General features: G+C 37.1%; 1 protein-coding gene across 1 annotated transcript; it reads right to left on the bottom strand.

Annotated features, from left to right (window-relative positions):
- Window positions 1-265: 265 nt before the first annotated feature.
- On the bottom strand, window positions 266-12,216 carry LOC110448125 (ketohexokinase-like). The gene is made up of 7 exons (XM_021494188.1): window positions 11,915-12,216; window positions 9,569-9,685; window positions 9,309-9,446; window positions 8,751-8,823; window positions 8,037-8,157; window positions 7,057-7,171; window positions 266-1,741 (listed from the first exon to the last, which is right to left on the bottom strand). The coding sequence occupies exons 1-7, from the start codon at window positions 12,016-12,018 to the stop codon at window positions 1,486-1,488; spliced, it is 924 nt and encodes a 307-aa protein (XP_021349863.1). The 5' UTR covers window positions 12,019-12,216; the 3' UTR covers window positions 266-1,485.
- Between the last annotated feature and the right edge of the window lie 5,538 nt (window positions 12,217-17,754).

The following is a 17,754-nucleotide window of genomic DNA, read 5'->3' as shown; positions in this document are numbered from 1 at the left end:
TTGTAGGTAAGACTATTTTTGATGAAATTTATGAATTGTTTTACCCTCCAACTGGCAATAGTAATTATGTCAAGTGCTTAAACACCAACAAATAATGCCGAAATACCAAATATGTGGTCTGTTTACAATTATCTATTCTTAGACACGGGATTCCGATATTGCTACCTGTATAAAAATACCTGAGGACGCGTCATAACAGTGCACGGTTGGATGCGCGGTATTTAAATATTATAAAATTATACAATATTAAAAGAAAAAAACAATCATTGTATTTTATTTTTATAATCCTAAGTTATTCATCAACAATTAAACAAATCATATTTTGATATTAAACCTAGACTTTTTCAATCATGTAATAGAAGGCAACTTGGCTCAAAATGGGCCGAACAAATGTGCATGCTGTCAGGATTAAACCCCGAATCACACCGATTTACGGCTGCTATCAATGGTGACCGCCATTCTGCATCTTTAGGAAAGCCAAAGTAATTAGTACCCTGTCCTGTTTTCTTACTGGAGTTGGTACAACCGACCACACAACAGTGTTTGCCACCCATTGTTTTACCCCTGGAGCAAACCGGAAGTTGCTTCCTATACCACCCGATGGGGGCGCTGCGAACATCGGGAAGCTCCTTGGTTGATTATAGAGCGTGACGTCATGGAGTCGGCGGTCCCGTTAATTTAGGTCTATGGTCTCGCATAAACATTGTAACTGTAACCAATTCACACTTTATATTTCTTCTCGAAATTATTGAACCAATTTCAATCAATCTTTGCGGGAACCTTCCATGGCAAAAGACAAACCAAACTCGTGAGTTATTTGATTCAGCCCCCTAGGGGCCTGAGGCGCCAAATTGTCTAAAATTTCTACAATCATCATCTTCAGACTCCGATATGCAAGAAAAAAAAACCACTTTTCACGTGAGGAAAGCTCCTATGGTTCTTTATCGAAATGGGGAAATAATTACAGTAATGTTTTTAATGGCTATATTTTGAAATATATTTAAAATGTTCAGGTGAGCAATACTGGCCCATAGGACCTTGATACAGCCAAATTTTGCTGATCTTAAACTTTGAAGGAGAATTTGAGTTTAATCTCATAGGTGATTGGTATACAAAAAAAAAATAACACTGACAATGCATAGAAGATGGCACCCTTTAAATTCCATGGCGGGCGACAAATTTCAAACTTTTGTTTGTTACACACTCCAGTCCTGAGTTGCAGATACAGATAATATGTGATGACCTCTAATTCTGACCTGATTAATCTTATGCTTGTATATGTACCTGTAACCTTGAAGGCAACAACCTGAACAAGGCAATCTATATTTAGTAACATGGAAGTATTGTGTTTCTACAGATTTAGTTCCATTATGACATCCTTGATCAACATTTTCAGATCCTCATCAGTATTCATATCTAGTTATAAATAATTATGCTGTATGGTATTCAAACCTCTAGATCTATCACACACACAAACCAGACCCACTACCATATAATATCCCTCAGTCCATTGTTGCCCTTCATCCCACATTTAGTCCCGGCCACTTTACATCCCAGGCTAATGGCCTCCTGTACACTCCGACCTTGACACAGAGCGAAGACAGTAGCAGCATTGAAGGTATCCCCGGCGCCCAGTGTGTCCACCAGTGTCTCCGGGGGGAACACAGGACTGGTACACAGTAGGCCGTCTCCAGATAGGGCGGCCGCTCCCTCGTCACCCCAGGCACAGACCACCACGGCTCTGTCAACAACATGTACATGTTCCATTATTATACATTAATTACGAATTACTAGAGCAGCGCATTCGAATAATATAAACATTAAATTTCAAAGTAATGGAACAACAACAAAAGTGTTAGCGTAACCCACATCATCTCTTCCAAGGATTGTTTCATTCTCTATGTATGTCACAGAAACATTGAATTTATAAGAAGTTGGATTATGACTATCATACAAATGACCATTGATAACAATATTTCAAAATTGATTATACAATGGTATTCAATTTACATTTTGTGTGTTTAAAATACATGTGTATGTAAATGTAAGGGTAAATGAACACAAAAAGGAAAATATATTTTTTTTAATTTTTTTTTTTTTAGTCAAAACAAAGCTCCTAGATGAGTATCAGGGGAAATTCTAAATGTACCCTGTGGCCTGTTCCTCTATGTGGAACAACCAGTTTGTCTTTTTTTTTAAATATAACCTTTTCCGTTATAAAACCTGACGGACCTGCACATTTTAATGAAGGCCTTGCAAGGCATTGTCAAGGCTCACCTTAAGCGGCATCAGATTAGTAGGTCTGACCCTATTAGCTCCCTCACTCAGGTCTGAAGGACCGTGGCGAGCTTATGCCGTCCTTTGTCTGTCCGTCTGTCAACTATTCCTTTAAAATGCTACTAGTCCTGAACAGCTTTATGAACTTTGACTCTTTGACTAAATTTGGCCTGGAGCATCCTTGGGAACAAAATTTTGTATATATGAAGGGTGTGGCCCTTTTGGGTGCAGAGGGACTGGGCCCAAAAGGGGAATTTGAGGTTTAATTTTAAATCCTTCTTCTGTATCACTGGAGGGATTTTATCTCCAAAGGGCCTGTTTCCAGTAATGTTAATTCTCCATAGGAGCCTGCCCCCGTATAATTTCTTATCTAGCTCAACTACTGTTTTTTTCTTTTCCTAAGAATAATTTTACACCTTTCCGACACCCAGATTTCATAATTTCAGTGAAAATGTATTTTTATAAAGTTGTCAATTTCAGCATCAAAGACATAAGTTCGTAAATAAAAGAAGGTTATCTCAAAATTGTAATTCGCAACATAGTATAAATTTCTTTTGATAAATATTTCCAAAACATCGTGTTTATTCATAAAACATAAAAAAAAAAATTCTCGGATGAAAATGCACTTGCAGAGACACAATTATGAAGAAAAATGCCATAAAATTGCAATTTTCTCCCGTTATATAGTTTTGGATGCAAATTTCCATCAGAAAATCGGATAGAGCTTTACTTGTTTCATATGTGTACCAAAAATCAGCTAATTCCATGTGGTGGAACGTTCTCATATCGCCGCCTGAATGTGGTTGTAAATTGAAAGAAAAGGGGAAATGAGTAACAACCTTGTCTGAAACCCTATTATATAGCTTATTATATACAAACTTTTATATTGAATATCAGAGCGGATATTTTCATGACAGTTTTATGATGTGTAACGACTAAATAAACAGTATCGATATAAAGATTTACACTGAGGACACCCTGATACATGAATACTGTTCTATCTCAAGTTGTCCTCTTCTGAATTTTCTGATCGTGTGGCCTTGTACATTTATCCGTATCTTCTTGTCTTTGTCTATACGTTTACGGAATCATTGACTCGACGCTAGCTATTCTTGTCTCACTTTCCTTGTTTTATTGTCCCATCTCCAAAGCGTTGTGGCTCTGTCAGGGTTGGGACCCTGACTTGTCTCACTTTCTTTGTGCCTGCCGACCACGCCACATCGAATAGATAGATTATCCATATGAAATACTTTATTTTGTTCTAAGTAATCAATCAATTCTGCGCTTCTTGGAGGTATTGAATGTGATTTATTATATTGTCTTGTTATTTTGTGTAATTAGTTGTTCGTTATTTATCACACATTTTCGCATAATTGTACCAAACTACTAAGTATTAGCTGTTTACAGCAATCATCGGTGGCTTGCTATTTTGTTACTTTATCGACGCTTCATAAACCAATCGTTATTGTTTCAAGATGGAGGGTAAATGTGTTGGAGAAGGGTGTCAAGTATACTTCAAGAAACGTAGTGGCAATAAGAACAGAAGTGCACGCAATGTAAATAGTCCACAATATAAATGGCTCCTAGATACGCTGGTGCAACAAGGATTGATGTCAGCAAAGGAACAAGCACTTATTTGCCAGAAGTGCTACATGAAGTATCTTCGGAACAAAAATCAGCCTGAACCTGAACCCGAGCAGAACCAGGAAATAGAGGAAGAAGACGACTCCCCGTCCCATATCCTGCCGTTGCTGACCCTTCATGATCTTTTGAATGGATCATCTTCACACAAAAAATGCTGTCTCTGTCTTGTTACCTTTGCAAGAAATGGAACAAAATCATCAGTCTTACCAAAACGTGCAAGACATCACCTGATCTATTCACACAAACTGTGGTGTCCCACCTCATCCCGCGTCTGCTCCATTCACCTTATTGGTAACGACTTAGATCCGTCTACAGAGGTTGTCCTTGATGGTAGAGGTTCCTTGGAATCTCAGTTACCATCAAAATCGTCCGAAATCATTAATGACCTCCTAGAGGTGTCGCACGTCCTTTCACAGAACCAGTCTGCGTTTACAATAAGCTTTTCTTCTCTTGATGACTCGGCATGCATGGCCTGGACAGGTTGGTCCAAAGATCAGTTCCTCGAAATCCACTCGCACTGTTCCCCATATCTTTCATCTGGTATATATACCAAGACTACACACGATGCTCTATTACTGTTCTGGGTAAAACTGAAAACCGACATTTCCTGGAGTCAGTGTTCTTCTCTTTTTGGAATTTCCAAGTCAAGTGTGTCCAAAACTTTCCACTCCATAGTACAGGCATTAGACACATCGATAGTCCCACAATTTCTAGGTCCGGATCACTTGACAAGAGAACAGTTGCTCGGGCACAATACTGTCTTTTCAGAAGCATTTTTTGGAGATAAAGCCACTGCCATATTAGATGGCACCTATATTTATATCCAGAAAAGCTCCGACCACAAGCTCCAGAGAATGTCCTACTGTGGCCAGAAGAAGAGAAACTATCTCAAATTCATGAGCATCGCCTTACCAGATGGCTACATTCTGGACACAGTAGGACCATTCACTGGCAGCGAAAATGATGCTACAATTACAAAAAAAGTCATGGACAAGCTAGTTACTTGGCTACAACCAGACGACAACGTTGTCGTTGACCGAGGTTTTAGAGATGTCCTACCAGTTCTCGAAGCCTCTGGCCTCAATGCTAGCATGCCGTCATACCTGAAACCCGGTCAAAGTCAACATTCTGACGTCCAAGCAAATCTTGACAGAACTATCACCAAATCGAGGTGGATTGTGGAATCCTATCATGGTCGTCTGAAACACTGGACGTTCTTCCGAACGCAATTGGTGTCTAACAGCTTTATCAATGTCATCGAGGCTTTGCTTCGAACCGTCACAGCCTGTCTGAATGGTATTAGAGGACCGATCTACCAGAGATCTCCAGAGAGAGATGCCAAAGATAGGCTAATGGCTGAACGTATGAAGGACCGTTTGACAACACCGAATGGTTTAGCTCAGAGAGTCAAGACAGATCCGGATCTATCTAGACGGGCAAGGTCCGAGTTTGTCAAGATGGATGCATCTTCCGTACTGTTTCCCCGTCTCGATCTTGATTACTTGAGAACCATTACGTGTGGAACGTATCAGATATCTCTGGCTCCTGGTTACATCGCCGAACATTTAAGTGATGACGGAGACTATGAGGTGTGGCTTTACCAGCACTCCCCAGACCTTCTCCGATGTCAAATACATTCTCGACACAAAAGCCAAACGAAATATAACGTTTGGATACGGTTCACCGTTTCACCCGATGTTGAGGCCCCAATAAAGGACTACTACTGCCAGTGCCCAGTTGGAGAGAGAACGATGGGAATGTGTGCGCACATCTCCAGTATCTTGTACTACCTTGGGTATTACAGGACGCTGGAAAACCCTCGACCATTACAACCACAGGTAAAGAAATTCCGACAAAACTTGAAATAGTTTTCCATGCGGCAACGGAGTGCATATGTCGAAAGTATGTTTGGGGCTCGATATGAAAGATCCCCGTTACCATGTGACTAACCAAACTTATAAATATAGGTATTATACAATCGCCCGTAGCTATGAACACTCCCGTAAATGCGAAAACCAACCAAAATCATAAGGAACACGTTTTGTTTGTTGTTCTGTCTATTTGTCAGCCAATGTCTTCAACCACGGGGACTTGTGAAGTAGCCATCTTGGATTTTTTTTATGAAAAAGTGTTTCTCTCACTTTTTTTCATATCTGTGTACATATTCTCAACATACCGAGCAAATACTCTCGTTTTTTTGTTAATTATCTAAAGAAAGTCGAAAATCGGCAATTCAACCATAGGCTAATTCAACCCAACATTTGAAAATGTTCCACCACTTACATTTTGATGATTTTTCCTCTCATCAATAGCATATTACGTACTGTTTAATAGGATAAAAATTGGTTTGCATCCAACGCCCATAAAAGGGTGTATTCTCTAAAAAACACAGTTTTTGTGTCTAAAATGTTATCATCGAAAATGGCATTTTTGAGATTGTTTCTTCCATAAAACAGCCAAATGGCGCGATGGAAACATGATTTTTTGTCACAATCATGCCATGAATGTATTCTTTACGGTGACCATCATTTGATTAGATTTTCATTAACATTTTACATAACATGCACATTTTATCAACACTTAGACAGCTTCTGAAAGGTACAACTTTGAGGAGCCATAAAAAACAAACCAAGTGACCTAAGTCTTTATACTTTATAGATTTGTAACCACAACGACATGGGCAATGCACCACCAACAGGAAATTTGAATCAGAGAAGGGGCCGTTTTGGAAACCGGCCCTTTGGCCTGGAGCACCTTTGGGCAAACAGGACTCTAAATTTGTATGAATGAAGGGTGTGACCCCTCTGGTTGCAGAGATATGGGTCCCAAAAGGGGACGTGTATAGCATCACCTTTTGCCTATTGGAAGCTCAAAGCTGGTAACTTCAGTTTTCAGCCACTCAAATCTTGAAAAGTGTCTCTATAGGATGCTCTACTTATATGAAAGTAGAATTAGGGACATTTCACCCTCATTTCAACTCTTATACACCATTACTTTTGAATGAAATTGGTTTGTGGGTCAGAGGTTATTATTCCAAATAGAAACAGATGTTAAGTGCACATTTCACTTTATTCAGTATGTGGGTTTTAGGGTAATTTGAACATTAAATTGGAATGTTTATAACAATAGACTTACCCAGCTTTACATTTCTTGATATAGGCGCGTACGACATCCTCTTTAGAAAATAAGCGTTCATCATCAGCTTTCTCTTTAGAGATGAAAACGACATCTGCATATTGTATGAGAGAGTCTGGAAAGAAACATTATACATGGTACATATATACATCCATCAATTTAATTCTGCTTGATAAAAGTAGTTAATCACATGGCATGTCATACCTCTTGTTCAGTAATGAAAATGGATATCTGTCTATAAATCTACAGCGACACTTAACTTAATACATGACTTCAAACGTGCAAACAACTCATGAAAGCAATTTTTGCTTTTTTGAATTTCTCCAACAAAAACTCTGATCTAACATACACCATACTGGACGGATGGAAGGACAGACGGACAATATGTACAAGCTCACTAAATGGGCGAATTGGTCGAGAGGGTACCGGTTCGAACCCCGAAGTCACCTTACACATGGAATATTAGAGAAAGTGTTTTTCTCCTGCCCACACAACTCCAACAACCCAGGTGGAGTATAAAATGGTCTGGGGTGGGTGTTGTAGTATCTGTGCTGTAGCATTCAAGTGAGGTGGCACTATAAATGATGCAGTTGGAAGCACGGTCCCACTACAAACAGAACACAATACATCTCCAGCACACACTCAGGCATACACACATAGGGAGATATTAGCCAGGTGGCATAGGACTAGTAGTTATCGGCTGATAAGGCAGCTCCTGCGAATTCCTCAATATTGAATTGATTAATATATATGCGAATTGTATTGACTCTATTAAATTGTATATCTATGTACTGTAAAGCGCTTTAGAGTGGCTTATGTTAGCTAGATAGGGCGCTATATCAAATGTTGTATATTTATTTGTATATTTAAATATGTGCTACCAACATTTTCATTATAGCTTAGGAATCAGAAAGTGAAGGATCATTTTCTCAACAATGTCATATGTTTGTAAAAACAGAAGTCTAGAAAACTCGACCAACCTAGCTCTGGACGTCCAGGTTTCTCCAGTTCCAGTGACACTTTGATTTTGTCGACGGCTGTCTCATTGTATTGCACCACTCTAAGCATTATCTGAGTGTAGGCCTGTACTGCTGGTCTCGCCTGAATGTAAACATCAAACATATGTACCCTCACGTCAGAGTTAACCCTATTCACCACTGTATACCATAATGGACTTATCCAGATCAATGCATGGTAATGTTTCATAGGGGTGAAAGGGTTAACGCGTATCATTGGCTACCAGTACCCAGTACTCTCATCTCTTCTAATCCACATCTGGGTTTTGTAGGTTTGTACTGTAGGTTACAAGATTTTAGATGTGTTAAGTGGTTTTTTTACCTGAATTTTTCAACAGCCTGTTCCTTTATGAACTGGGAAAATATAGCATTATTTTAATTGAAATTGAGAAATATGTTCCTCTTTTTTGGTCATTTTGTGAAAATAGGGCACTTTCTAGTTTTGGTCATTTTGGGAAAATAAGGCACTTTTTAGTTAAGGGAAAAAGCCTGTATTCGGCTGTAAACTTGTATGTCAATTTTTGCAATAACAAAAAAGAAAAAACCAGGATCTACATCAAGTTACCGTTACAGTATACAATAGTTATCATGTTTCATTGGAAATTAGCATACTACAATATAATGTACAAGTTACAGTTGAATAAATTAGTGTATTATCAAATGACATTTAAACTTTACCTCAATGTGAATCCATTTGTACTGTGATAGATCTAAGGTTTGGAAATGACTAAAATTAACCTCAGGTAAATTTCTGTAAAAAAAACAAAACTATTATCAAATTTTAATCTTTGTATTCAAGTCTCAAGTTCTTACATTTGCACATGAGAAACTCATGAGCAGCATGCAAGATACAATTTAGAAATGTATGCAAATTATGTTTTGAACATGAGCTTCAAGTTTACGCTAGCAAAGTAATTGCTCGACTGCAATACTCATGTGCAATAATTTGCTCATGTGAGGAAAATAATTCTAACACAAGCTCATGTGAGAAAATTTCTGCTCAAGTAAGTGACCTAAATAACAACTAGTTTTGAATGTTTCAGTTTACAGAGGGCATGATATTTTAAATCTTCTTTACCATCAGCATATTTTTCTTACCGCTCATGAACTGATTGTTAGCAAATTTTGGGATGGGAGCCAATAAAAACTAGAACAGTAGAGGAACACAAAATAAAATTGAAAGAAATGAACAAGGTACGGTGTATTAATATCATATAAATCAGATATCATATTTACTTGGCACAGTGCAGAATAGTCCTTGATCCATTTGATTGGTTGATAATCACCATGGAGACAGGGGTATGAACTTCAGGTCCACACACCATTGCATCATCAAACACAACCCCATAACTCTTCAAATTGTCTCTAAGAAAACTGAAAAATCACAAAAAATAATATCAGTAAAAGTTCAACATTTTGGTTATTTAATTCCTAGGAATAACTTATTTGTATTGAATTTCTTTTGTCATCATGACATTTAAGTGAAAAAGACATACTTGCTTTCTAAATCTGTTGCCATGGCTCCCATGAACTCTGACCTCTCCCCGAGCATTGCCAGTACAGTACTTGTTGTGGAGGCATTTCCACCTCTCTGCCAGTAGTAGTCCAACACTCTGTAACAAACCAGGTCAAGGTCACCACATCGAGGTCAGAACAAGGTCACCACATCAAAGTCAGAACAAGGTCACCACATCAAGGTCACCGTATCATTTGGAATGTCTCACGATACAAGATCAAGGTAGACTGGTCCAACACAAAGAACCCTTTGGACACTTTTTCCTGCAACCCTTCCAATGTTCACAGATAACAACTATTTTTTTAATCTCTTCCTCTTAAACGACAAGAAAAGTCTATTTCTTAACCAGAAAAACAATGAGTATGGAGGCTAGAATATAGAACTATGTAATTGATAAACTGAATAGGGAATAAGATGGCCACTACTTCTTATTATGAGAAAATTACATCACCAGATTTCTTCCCCCTGCTATCAGTATTTCCTACTAGGTGATGTACACTGTACATATGTAAACAAAGGTATGTATATGACTATATGTACCAAAAATAAACTCATTTCGGAAGAAGTATCAGAAGACGAGGATTCCCAAGAATGTTCTAGCCATACTGGGATTGAACCCTAGCTGAACCTCCAAAATCTATACAGAATCTTTAAACCTTTCACCCCTGTAGACCATAATGGACTCACCCAGATAAATGTAAGGTAGAGTCTACTCGAGTTACCAAGGGGTGAAATGGTAACTATTCTAAAACAGGTGACCAATCCAGTTCTGATCCTCATCCCATTCTTCTCTTCCCAAATCATTACTATTGAAAAGAGTGTTGAACACTTTTTACAATCCAGGCTTGTGTTACTTCTTTTAAACTGGATATACTTGTGCAACAGGAGAGGGAAAATGCATGGCCCAGACCAGGGTTTGAACCTGGTGTAGTATGGTAATATGAAGGCCATGGTGAAATGAACCGCAGTACATATTACCATAATGGTAATATGAACCGCCCCATGGTGAAATGAAGGGTTCCAACGATTTCTATTCTGACAACTTTTTTCCATTCTTTTTCTTTAAGTTTACTTCGATTTGATGTATTCTATCTGAAATGACAAAAATTAAGTCAGGGGTAGTAACAATTAGGGTGGGGTAGGGGTGCTTCACTCTACCATAATGGTTAAATGAAGGGTTTTAGCATTTTTTTTTCTATTTGACTATTTTAAACCAAATCTGGTTTAGATTACATCAGTTTGATGTCCTGAATATGAAAATCACAGAAATTAAGTCTGGGGTAGAAACAAACTAGGGTGGGGCAGGGGCGCTTCACTTTACCATAACGGTGAAATTATTTATTTATTTATTTATTTCCAATTCAACAGACCCAAGGGTCCACTAACAGAATGGATAACAACATTACAACACAAGTATAAAATATCACAGTCAGTTATGCATGTAACACAGACTAAAAGATGCATATGTAAAACAAAAGGAATTAATGATAGCAAATATTCTTTAACCATACTTTGAACTCTGCGAGAGAGGAACAAAACATATCACAGTCTGATGTTTAGGGTAGGGCAGGGGCCCTTCACTTTACCATTATGGTGAAATGAAGGGTTTTAGCAATATTTTTCTATTTGACTTATTTAAACCAAATCTGCCCTTAATTTTTCTAACCCAGACTTATTTTTTTGATTTTCATATTCAGGACATCAAACTGTTGTAATCTAAACCTGATTTTCTCTACTCCAGACATAATTTTTGAGGTAGTAAACTTTATAAAAGTTTATAGGAGCAGAAAAATGCACGACCAGACAGGGATTCAAACCCGCTGTCCGGGACCCTCCAAACTCTAGATCTACTAATTGAGATACCTGGTCACTGACGACTGACCAAGTCCAGTTCCACTACACTGCATCTTTTAAAGTGCATTCAGTGCTTGTTAAAAGGTTCCTTCCACTTTTAGAAAATTAAGATTGGGACAGGGCAACAGGATTAAAGACTAGTTAGCTTGACGGCAGCTTAACTTACACATCTAGTATTACACGGTAGGTAGAACCACGGAATTAGATTTCTAAGCTATCTAAGGCCGTGGTAGAACAAAGATCAAATTAAAACTACTTGTATATATAAAGATTAGAAAATGACCTACTGACAGTAGAAACAAAACTATTTATTGACTTACAAATGTTTTCAAAAACTGGATTTATATTTTGACGACTCGTTAAGCTTATCAGCCTTTTAACAATTGTGTCCAAACCTTCTTGTCCAAGGCAACCGCCACTGAGCAGCGTTTTGACCTCTACAAACTTCATAATTTTTCACGTATATGGGCACCTTTTATCTGTGTCTTCTTTCGGGTAGCTATCGCACACTGTCACAATGTCCAAACACAACATCCCCAGGCTTAGCACCTTCTTTTGTCCGGTTTCCAACTCCATTTCAAAACAACAACAACTGTTGTACTTTCAGTTCTGACAGGGTCACTAGTTAGCTATATAGGCTGTACTGGATTAACACCACTTTCACCAGTAGATCAGTGTGTTTTATCTGGAGTGGCAGGAGATCGGTACAGGTGGCCGTCTTCCTCTGTCTGTTCATATCGCCCTAGCCATGTGTCACTTCACACTGTCATTAAACCGGATGTTGATGGAAGGTAGATAACTCCCACACGAACTTATGATTACCACGGAATGAGTACGAAAATACTCCAATAAAATGAAATTGATACTTAATTAGATAAGAACTCGTCTATTTTGATCACTTCATTTGTAAGTCACAAATTATGGGACAATCTGAAATACAGTAAACTTGAGCACATGTTGTATTGCATATGTTTATATTATTCTCTATTAATTACTAATTAAAACAAAACAAAAAAATGGGGAGGGAGGGGGCCTTGGCACCAAGGAATATATAGATTTGATGGAAACGGGATTATGTCTTTGTTGACTTGCTCATAGTTTCTTCGATGAAGTCAATTGCTCAACAAAATTTCATTTTTAACTCACCTGGCCCGAAAGGCCAAGTGTGCTTTTGATGTGGCGCGGCGTCCGGCGTCAATATTTTACTTTAAGCAACTTCTTCTTAATAGCCAAAAGGCCTAGGGTGATGATATTTGGCCAGAAGCAAACTCTGATGAAGAGCTACCAAGTTTGTTCAAATAAATTACCTTCACCAATATTCAAGGCCGTCGGGGTCAAATATGTTGAAAAAATTAAATAGCCAAAATGCCCAGGGTGATAATATTTGGCCAGTAGCATGGTGGGATGAAGGGCTACCAAGTTTGTTCAAATAAATGATCTTCATTTATGTTCAATGTCACAGGGGTCAAATATGTTAAAATCTTTAAACGACTTCTTCTGAATAACCAAAATGCCCAGGATGATTATATAATTTGGCCAGTAGCATGCTAGGCTGAATGGCTAACAACTTTGTTAAAATGAATGACCTCCACTTATATTCAAGGTCACATGAGTCAAATATGTTTTAAATCTTGAAACAACTTCTTCTGAAAAACCAAATGATGCAAGATTGTGATATTTCGCCAGTAAAATGCTGGGAAGAAGGGCTACTTAGTTTGTTCAAATGAATGCCATTGAATTGCATCCATAGTCACAGGAATCAAATATGTTAAAATTCTTTAAACGACTTCTTCTGAATAACCGAAATGCACAGGGTGATGATATTTGGCCCGTAACATGCTTGGATGAGGGCTATCAAGTTTGGTCAAACGAATGACCTTGACCTATATTCAAGGTCACAGGGATCAAATATGTTCAACATTTTTAACCAATTCTTCTGAATTACCAAAAATTCCAGGGTGATGATATCTGGCCATTAGCATGCTTGGATGAAGGGCTACGATGTTGGTTAAAATGAATGACCTTGATTTTTATTTAAAGTCACAGGGGTCAAATAAGTTTAAAACCTTTACACGAATCTTTTCTGAATAACCAAAAGGCCCAGGATGATTAAATTGGCCATTAGCATGCTTGGATGAAGGGCTTCAAAGTTGGTTCAAATGAATGACCTTGACTTATATTCAAGGTTCAAGGGGTCAAATTTGTTTATAATCTTTAAGCGACTTTTTCTGAATAAGGCCCAAAATGTTGATATTTGGATGAAGGGATATCAAGTTATTTGAATGACTTTGACCCACTTTCAAGGTCACGTGTAGTCAAATATGTATAAAGTTTTAAATGATCTCATCTCATTAAACAAAAGGTCTAGGGTGGTGATATTTGGCAAGTTGCATGCTGAGATGGAGGGCTACAAAGTTTGTTCAACGTAATTACCTTGTTCGACTTTCAAGGTCACAGGGATCAAATGTTTTTAAATCTTTTAACTGGTTGCTTTGAATGACTTATAGTAATAAATACTGATATTTTGCCTGTAGCTTTATTTTAGATCACTTTTAAGGTAACAGGTGTGAGATTAATACCAGGTGAGCGATGCAGGTCCATTGGGCCTCTTGTTTCATTCGATATTAAATTGATATAACGAAGTAAGAATGCTTCTTTTTTTCATTACTCCACCACTTCCCATCTGATCCCTAGAAACTAAAGTTTGCTTCCATTAGATATGTTGATTGAATTATAGTGTATATGCCTGCTTAATTATTTCTCTTGTGACGTTTGAATATTACATATTTGTCTTGACAACAAGCTGGTCCGTTAGTTCCATTAACCGTTAATATCCATTAAATTTGGTACAGTTGTGCATGTGAATCAGACAGTTTAATCCGATAATTATATGAAAAGTAATTACAGAGATATTGTCCTTTGTGTTCATGATGATAATGTTGATGGTGAGTGTCATTATGGCAAAACGAGGATGTCTGAGTATAATGATGATGATGCCATTCTATTGTATGTTGATGAGGATGAATGTTGTGATGTTGAGTTTAAATAATGGTGAAGGTGGTGGGTGTTATGCTGAACCACGAGTAGTTTTAGTTGTGTGTGTGTGAGAGTGTGTGTATGTATATGCCATGTTAATGTATTCAAGGATCAATCAAATATCGTTACCCGTGTCTTACTGCCAATAATAATGCATGCATCTTCAACTGCCTATATAGTGAGGTGTATGTTTATATCTTTTTTTTATAAATTAACATTTCTGTGTGAACATATCTGGATTTAACAAACCAACACAAACTTTCTCCAATACCATGCACTAGTCTCTGCTATCAAACGCTATTTAAGAAAAATGATTTCCTGATACAAAGACCTTCCCAGTCTATTATACCTCTCTTGTTTGATATATCTTTTAAGAGTAAATTGATAACTGCACCCATTTGGTGAGTTTCAGATAATAAATCTCTTCTTTTAAAACAAAATTGAAATACAGAACATTATATTGCATGGACTGAAAACGTGACTGCATCGTCAGAGTAAGATTCACCAGATATGTTTTTTAAAGCTCTTTAAGCATCGAAGCATATAGACACATTTTAATCCCTGTCATGCTTATTCCTTTTATTTTCCTACTCAGATAAAAGCTCAGACGACCTGACGTCTTGCTCATCAAAATTTGCGGCGGCCAGTTTTGAAAAGTGACTCAAGTTATCCACAAACAGAGGCGGTTGGGAGTTGTTCTAAATACGAATAATAAATTCGATGTTCGGTCCTGATCAGTACGGTTTGTTGATAAGTGGCTACCTTGTTATTGCATAACATACACAATTAATCCTCCGTTTTATATAAACAATCTTTAAGTGACGATTGAATTTCTGTCATTTTTCATTCTTTTATATATGTCTGTTTCACTCACACATGTTTCAAAAAACTGAAATGGTATTTTTTGGTTGTTTTAGCTTATTTTGAAAACAGCAAAGTATATTTGTGATTTACCCTACCCCTTTTGGTACCCCAAATGTGCGCATGTGATACGATAAGACATCTTTGAACATACCGGGCCCAAAAAAGGGCCTTATACGACACTCATCTTTTGCCAGTAATTAATAAACAATAGAAATATCTTTGGCTTTAATTGTGTAAACTGAATAGATTTTTTGGCAATAAGGGACAGTTTCAATTTCTTTTTTCATGGTTTGAATTATGTACAATGGGGAGGCCATTGCAACTCAGTTTTTGCAAAGGTCATAACGGATATTTGAAATATATATTTATTACTTCAGCTTAAGTCGGTAAAGTATAGTGTGTACTCTCCTTTCAAAAGTTCAAGGAATAGTCCTCGACTTTACTGAGTAATAAAAATGCTGTTTCCTCTCCTTGCATTTCCATATTTTCATACATTCAGATATGATAATGCATCAGTAGGATTTAAGTATGTCAGATTGGTATGGGACGAGCGAATACGGTTCCTACTTGCGGTCCTCTTGTAATATAATGAGGTTGAAACTCGTTGATATTTTGAGACAGATTAATATTTCTATCAATATATATTAACAAATAAGCGATGTTCTATTCCAGTTGTATATTAAAGGTTTGATTGAGACACATGATAGTTAGTCTGTAAACTATACGACATGGAGGCGGTTTATTGATAAAGTAATGTCAAACTGGCCTAGTTTTCTTTAAACAACAATGGAAGTATCTGTCAAACTGCTTAAAAATATTTCACAACCATGACTGTTGTATGACTGTGATATAAATACAGCGGTTTGACATTTACAAAAATCGATTTAGGTGCTGTCAGTATACAATTAATAGGTTATTGATGTAGTTCATTGTGACATCTCGTCTTTTACATATTCTGTATTTCATATCTAGTTCATTATTATAGTCACACAAAGTTTAAAAAAGTGTTAATCAACCCCATACATACTTAAATTATCAAACGATACGTATGGAGGCATATTTATCGTGGCATATGAGAGTGAACACTGAGGTAATGAGTACCATCATGTTAACATATATTACTACCATCGGCAACATACTTAATTTAAGTCAGTGACCTAATTAGGCGAAAGAGAGATTCATTTCTTAACCCAATGACAATTTTTAATAATGCAGGACAATTTATCAAAAGTAGGTCAAATTTATCTAATTAGGTGAAACAACAGTTCTAAGTTCATTTCTGAACCCAATGTCAATTTTTAGTGATCTATGTCAATTTTTAAAAGTAGGTCAAAGTGACCTCATTAGGTTAAACATTTGTTTTAAGTTCATTTCTGAACCCAATGGCAATGTTTAGTAATCTAGGTCAATTTTCAAAAGTAGGCCACAGTGAAATAATTAGGTGAAATAACAGTTCGAAGTACATTTCTGAACCCAATGACAATTTTTAATAAAGTAGGTCAATTTTTCAAAAGTAGGTCAAATTTACTTAATATGGAAAACAGAATATGCATATTTCTGAACTCGATGATAGCTCCTGTTAGTGTGTTTCAAATATTTAGAAATAAATCACACAGACCTGATTTGGTCGGACGATAGGAATTTCTTCTCTTCTATCCTGTTGTTTCCGCAACACCTATCACAGTCTCAGTAACTTTTGAACGCTGGTTTGTTTATATGTCTCTTCTTGGATCCTGCTGTGGTCTTTTTATTTAGTTTCAAGTTAATTGGTTTTATTGTACATCATATATTTTTTGCTCACCTGCCTCGAAGTATCTATAATGCTATGCTGTGGTATAGTACGTCAGTAGTCTATCAGCTATTTGTAGATATTTGACCAGCAGATACCTTGAACGGTTGCGGAACACTTGACTTACTTTTAAGGTAACTGTGGTCTTACATGTTAAACGTTTCAAACAACAGTATATAACAAAAACACGTGTATATGCTATAAAGACCAGAAGTGCATTTGTTTATATGAACAAAACCTTGAAGAAACCAGTAGTCATAATATGTAATTTTTATATGTTTTAGGGGTTTAGATCGACTTTCGGTAAAAAGCAATACATTATATAATGACATATGAAGAAATAGATTGATAGATAAGTCAATCAATAAATATATGGCATGTTGAACATTGAACTACTACTCATTTGAAATCTCGTCAGCTCATCTATAACATGTTCACTTAGGCAAGTTTTAAGACACCACGGACAAAATCCAATTGAGATAGAGAGTTGGGTGAGATAACGTATTACCTATACCCATATGTTTTGCACGATTTCTCACCCGGGTGAGAAACCTTGTCTGTGTGAGAAATCGTGCCGTAACAAACGTCAATCCAGCCAAGCGTTTTACTTGACAATAAAGCAA

This window comes from Mizuhopecten yessoensis, unplaced genomic scaffold (genome assembly GCF_002113885.1).
Source record: "Mizuhopecten yessoensis strain PY_sf001 unplaced genomic scaffold, ASM211388v2 scaffold3853, whole genome shotgun sequence".
NCBI classification, from domain to species: Eukaryota; Metazoa; Mollusca; class Bivalvia; order Pectinida; family Pectinidae; genus Mizuhopecten; species Mizuhopecten yessoensis.
This window is presented reverse-complemented; position numbering and strand designations above follow the sequence as displayed.

Bases quoted from the DNA above. Each gene is read 5' to 3' on its own strand.
- LOC110448125 (XM_021494188.1), bottom strand. From the start codon at position 12,018: ATGGAGTTGGAAACCGGACAAAAGAAGGTGCTAAGCCTGGGGATGTTG. The intron at 9,686-11,914 runs GTGCCCATATAC...GGTTTGTTACAG, and splicing joins AAAGAAGACACAGATAAAAG to AGTGTTGGACTACTACTGGC. The intron at 9,447-9,568 runs GTATGTCTTTTT...GTGATTTTTCAG, and splicing joins GCAACAGATTTAGAAAGCAA to TTTTCTTAGAGACAATTTGA.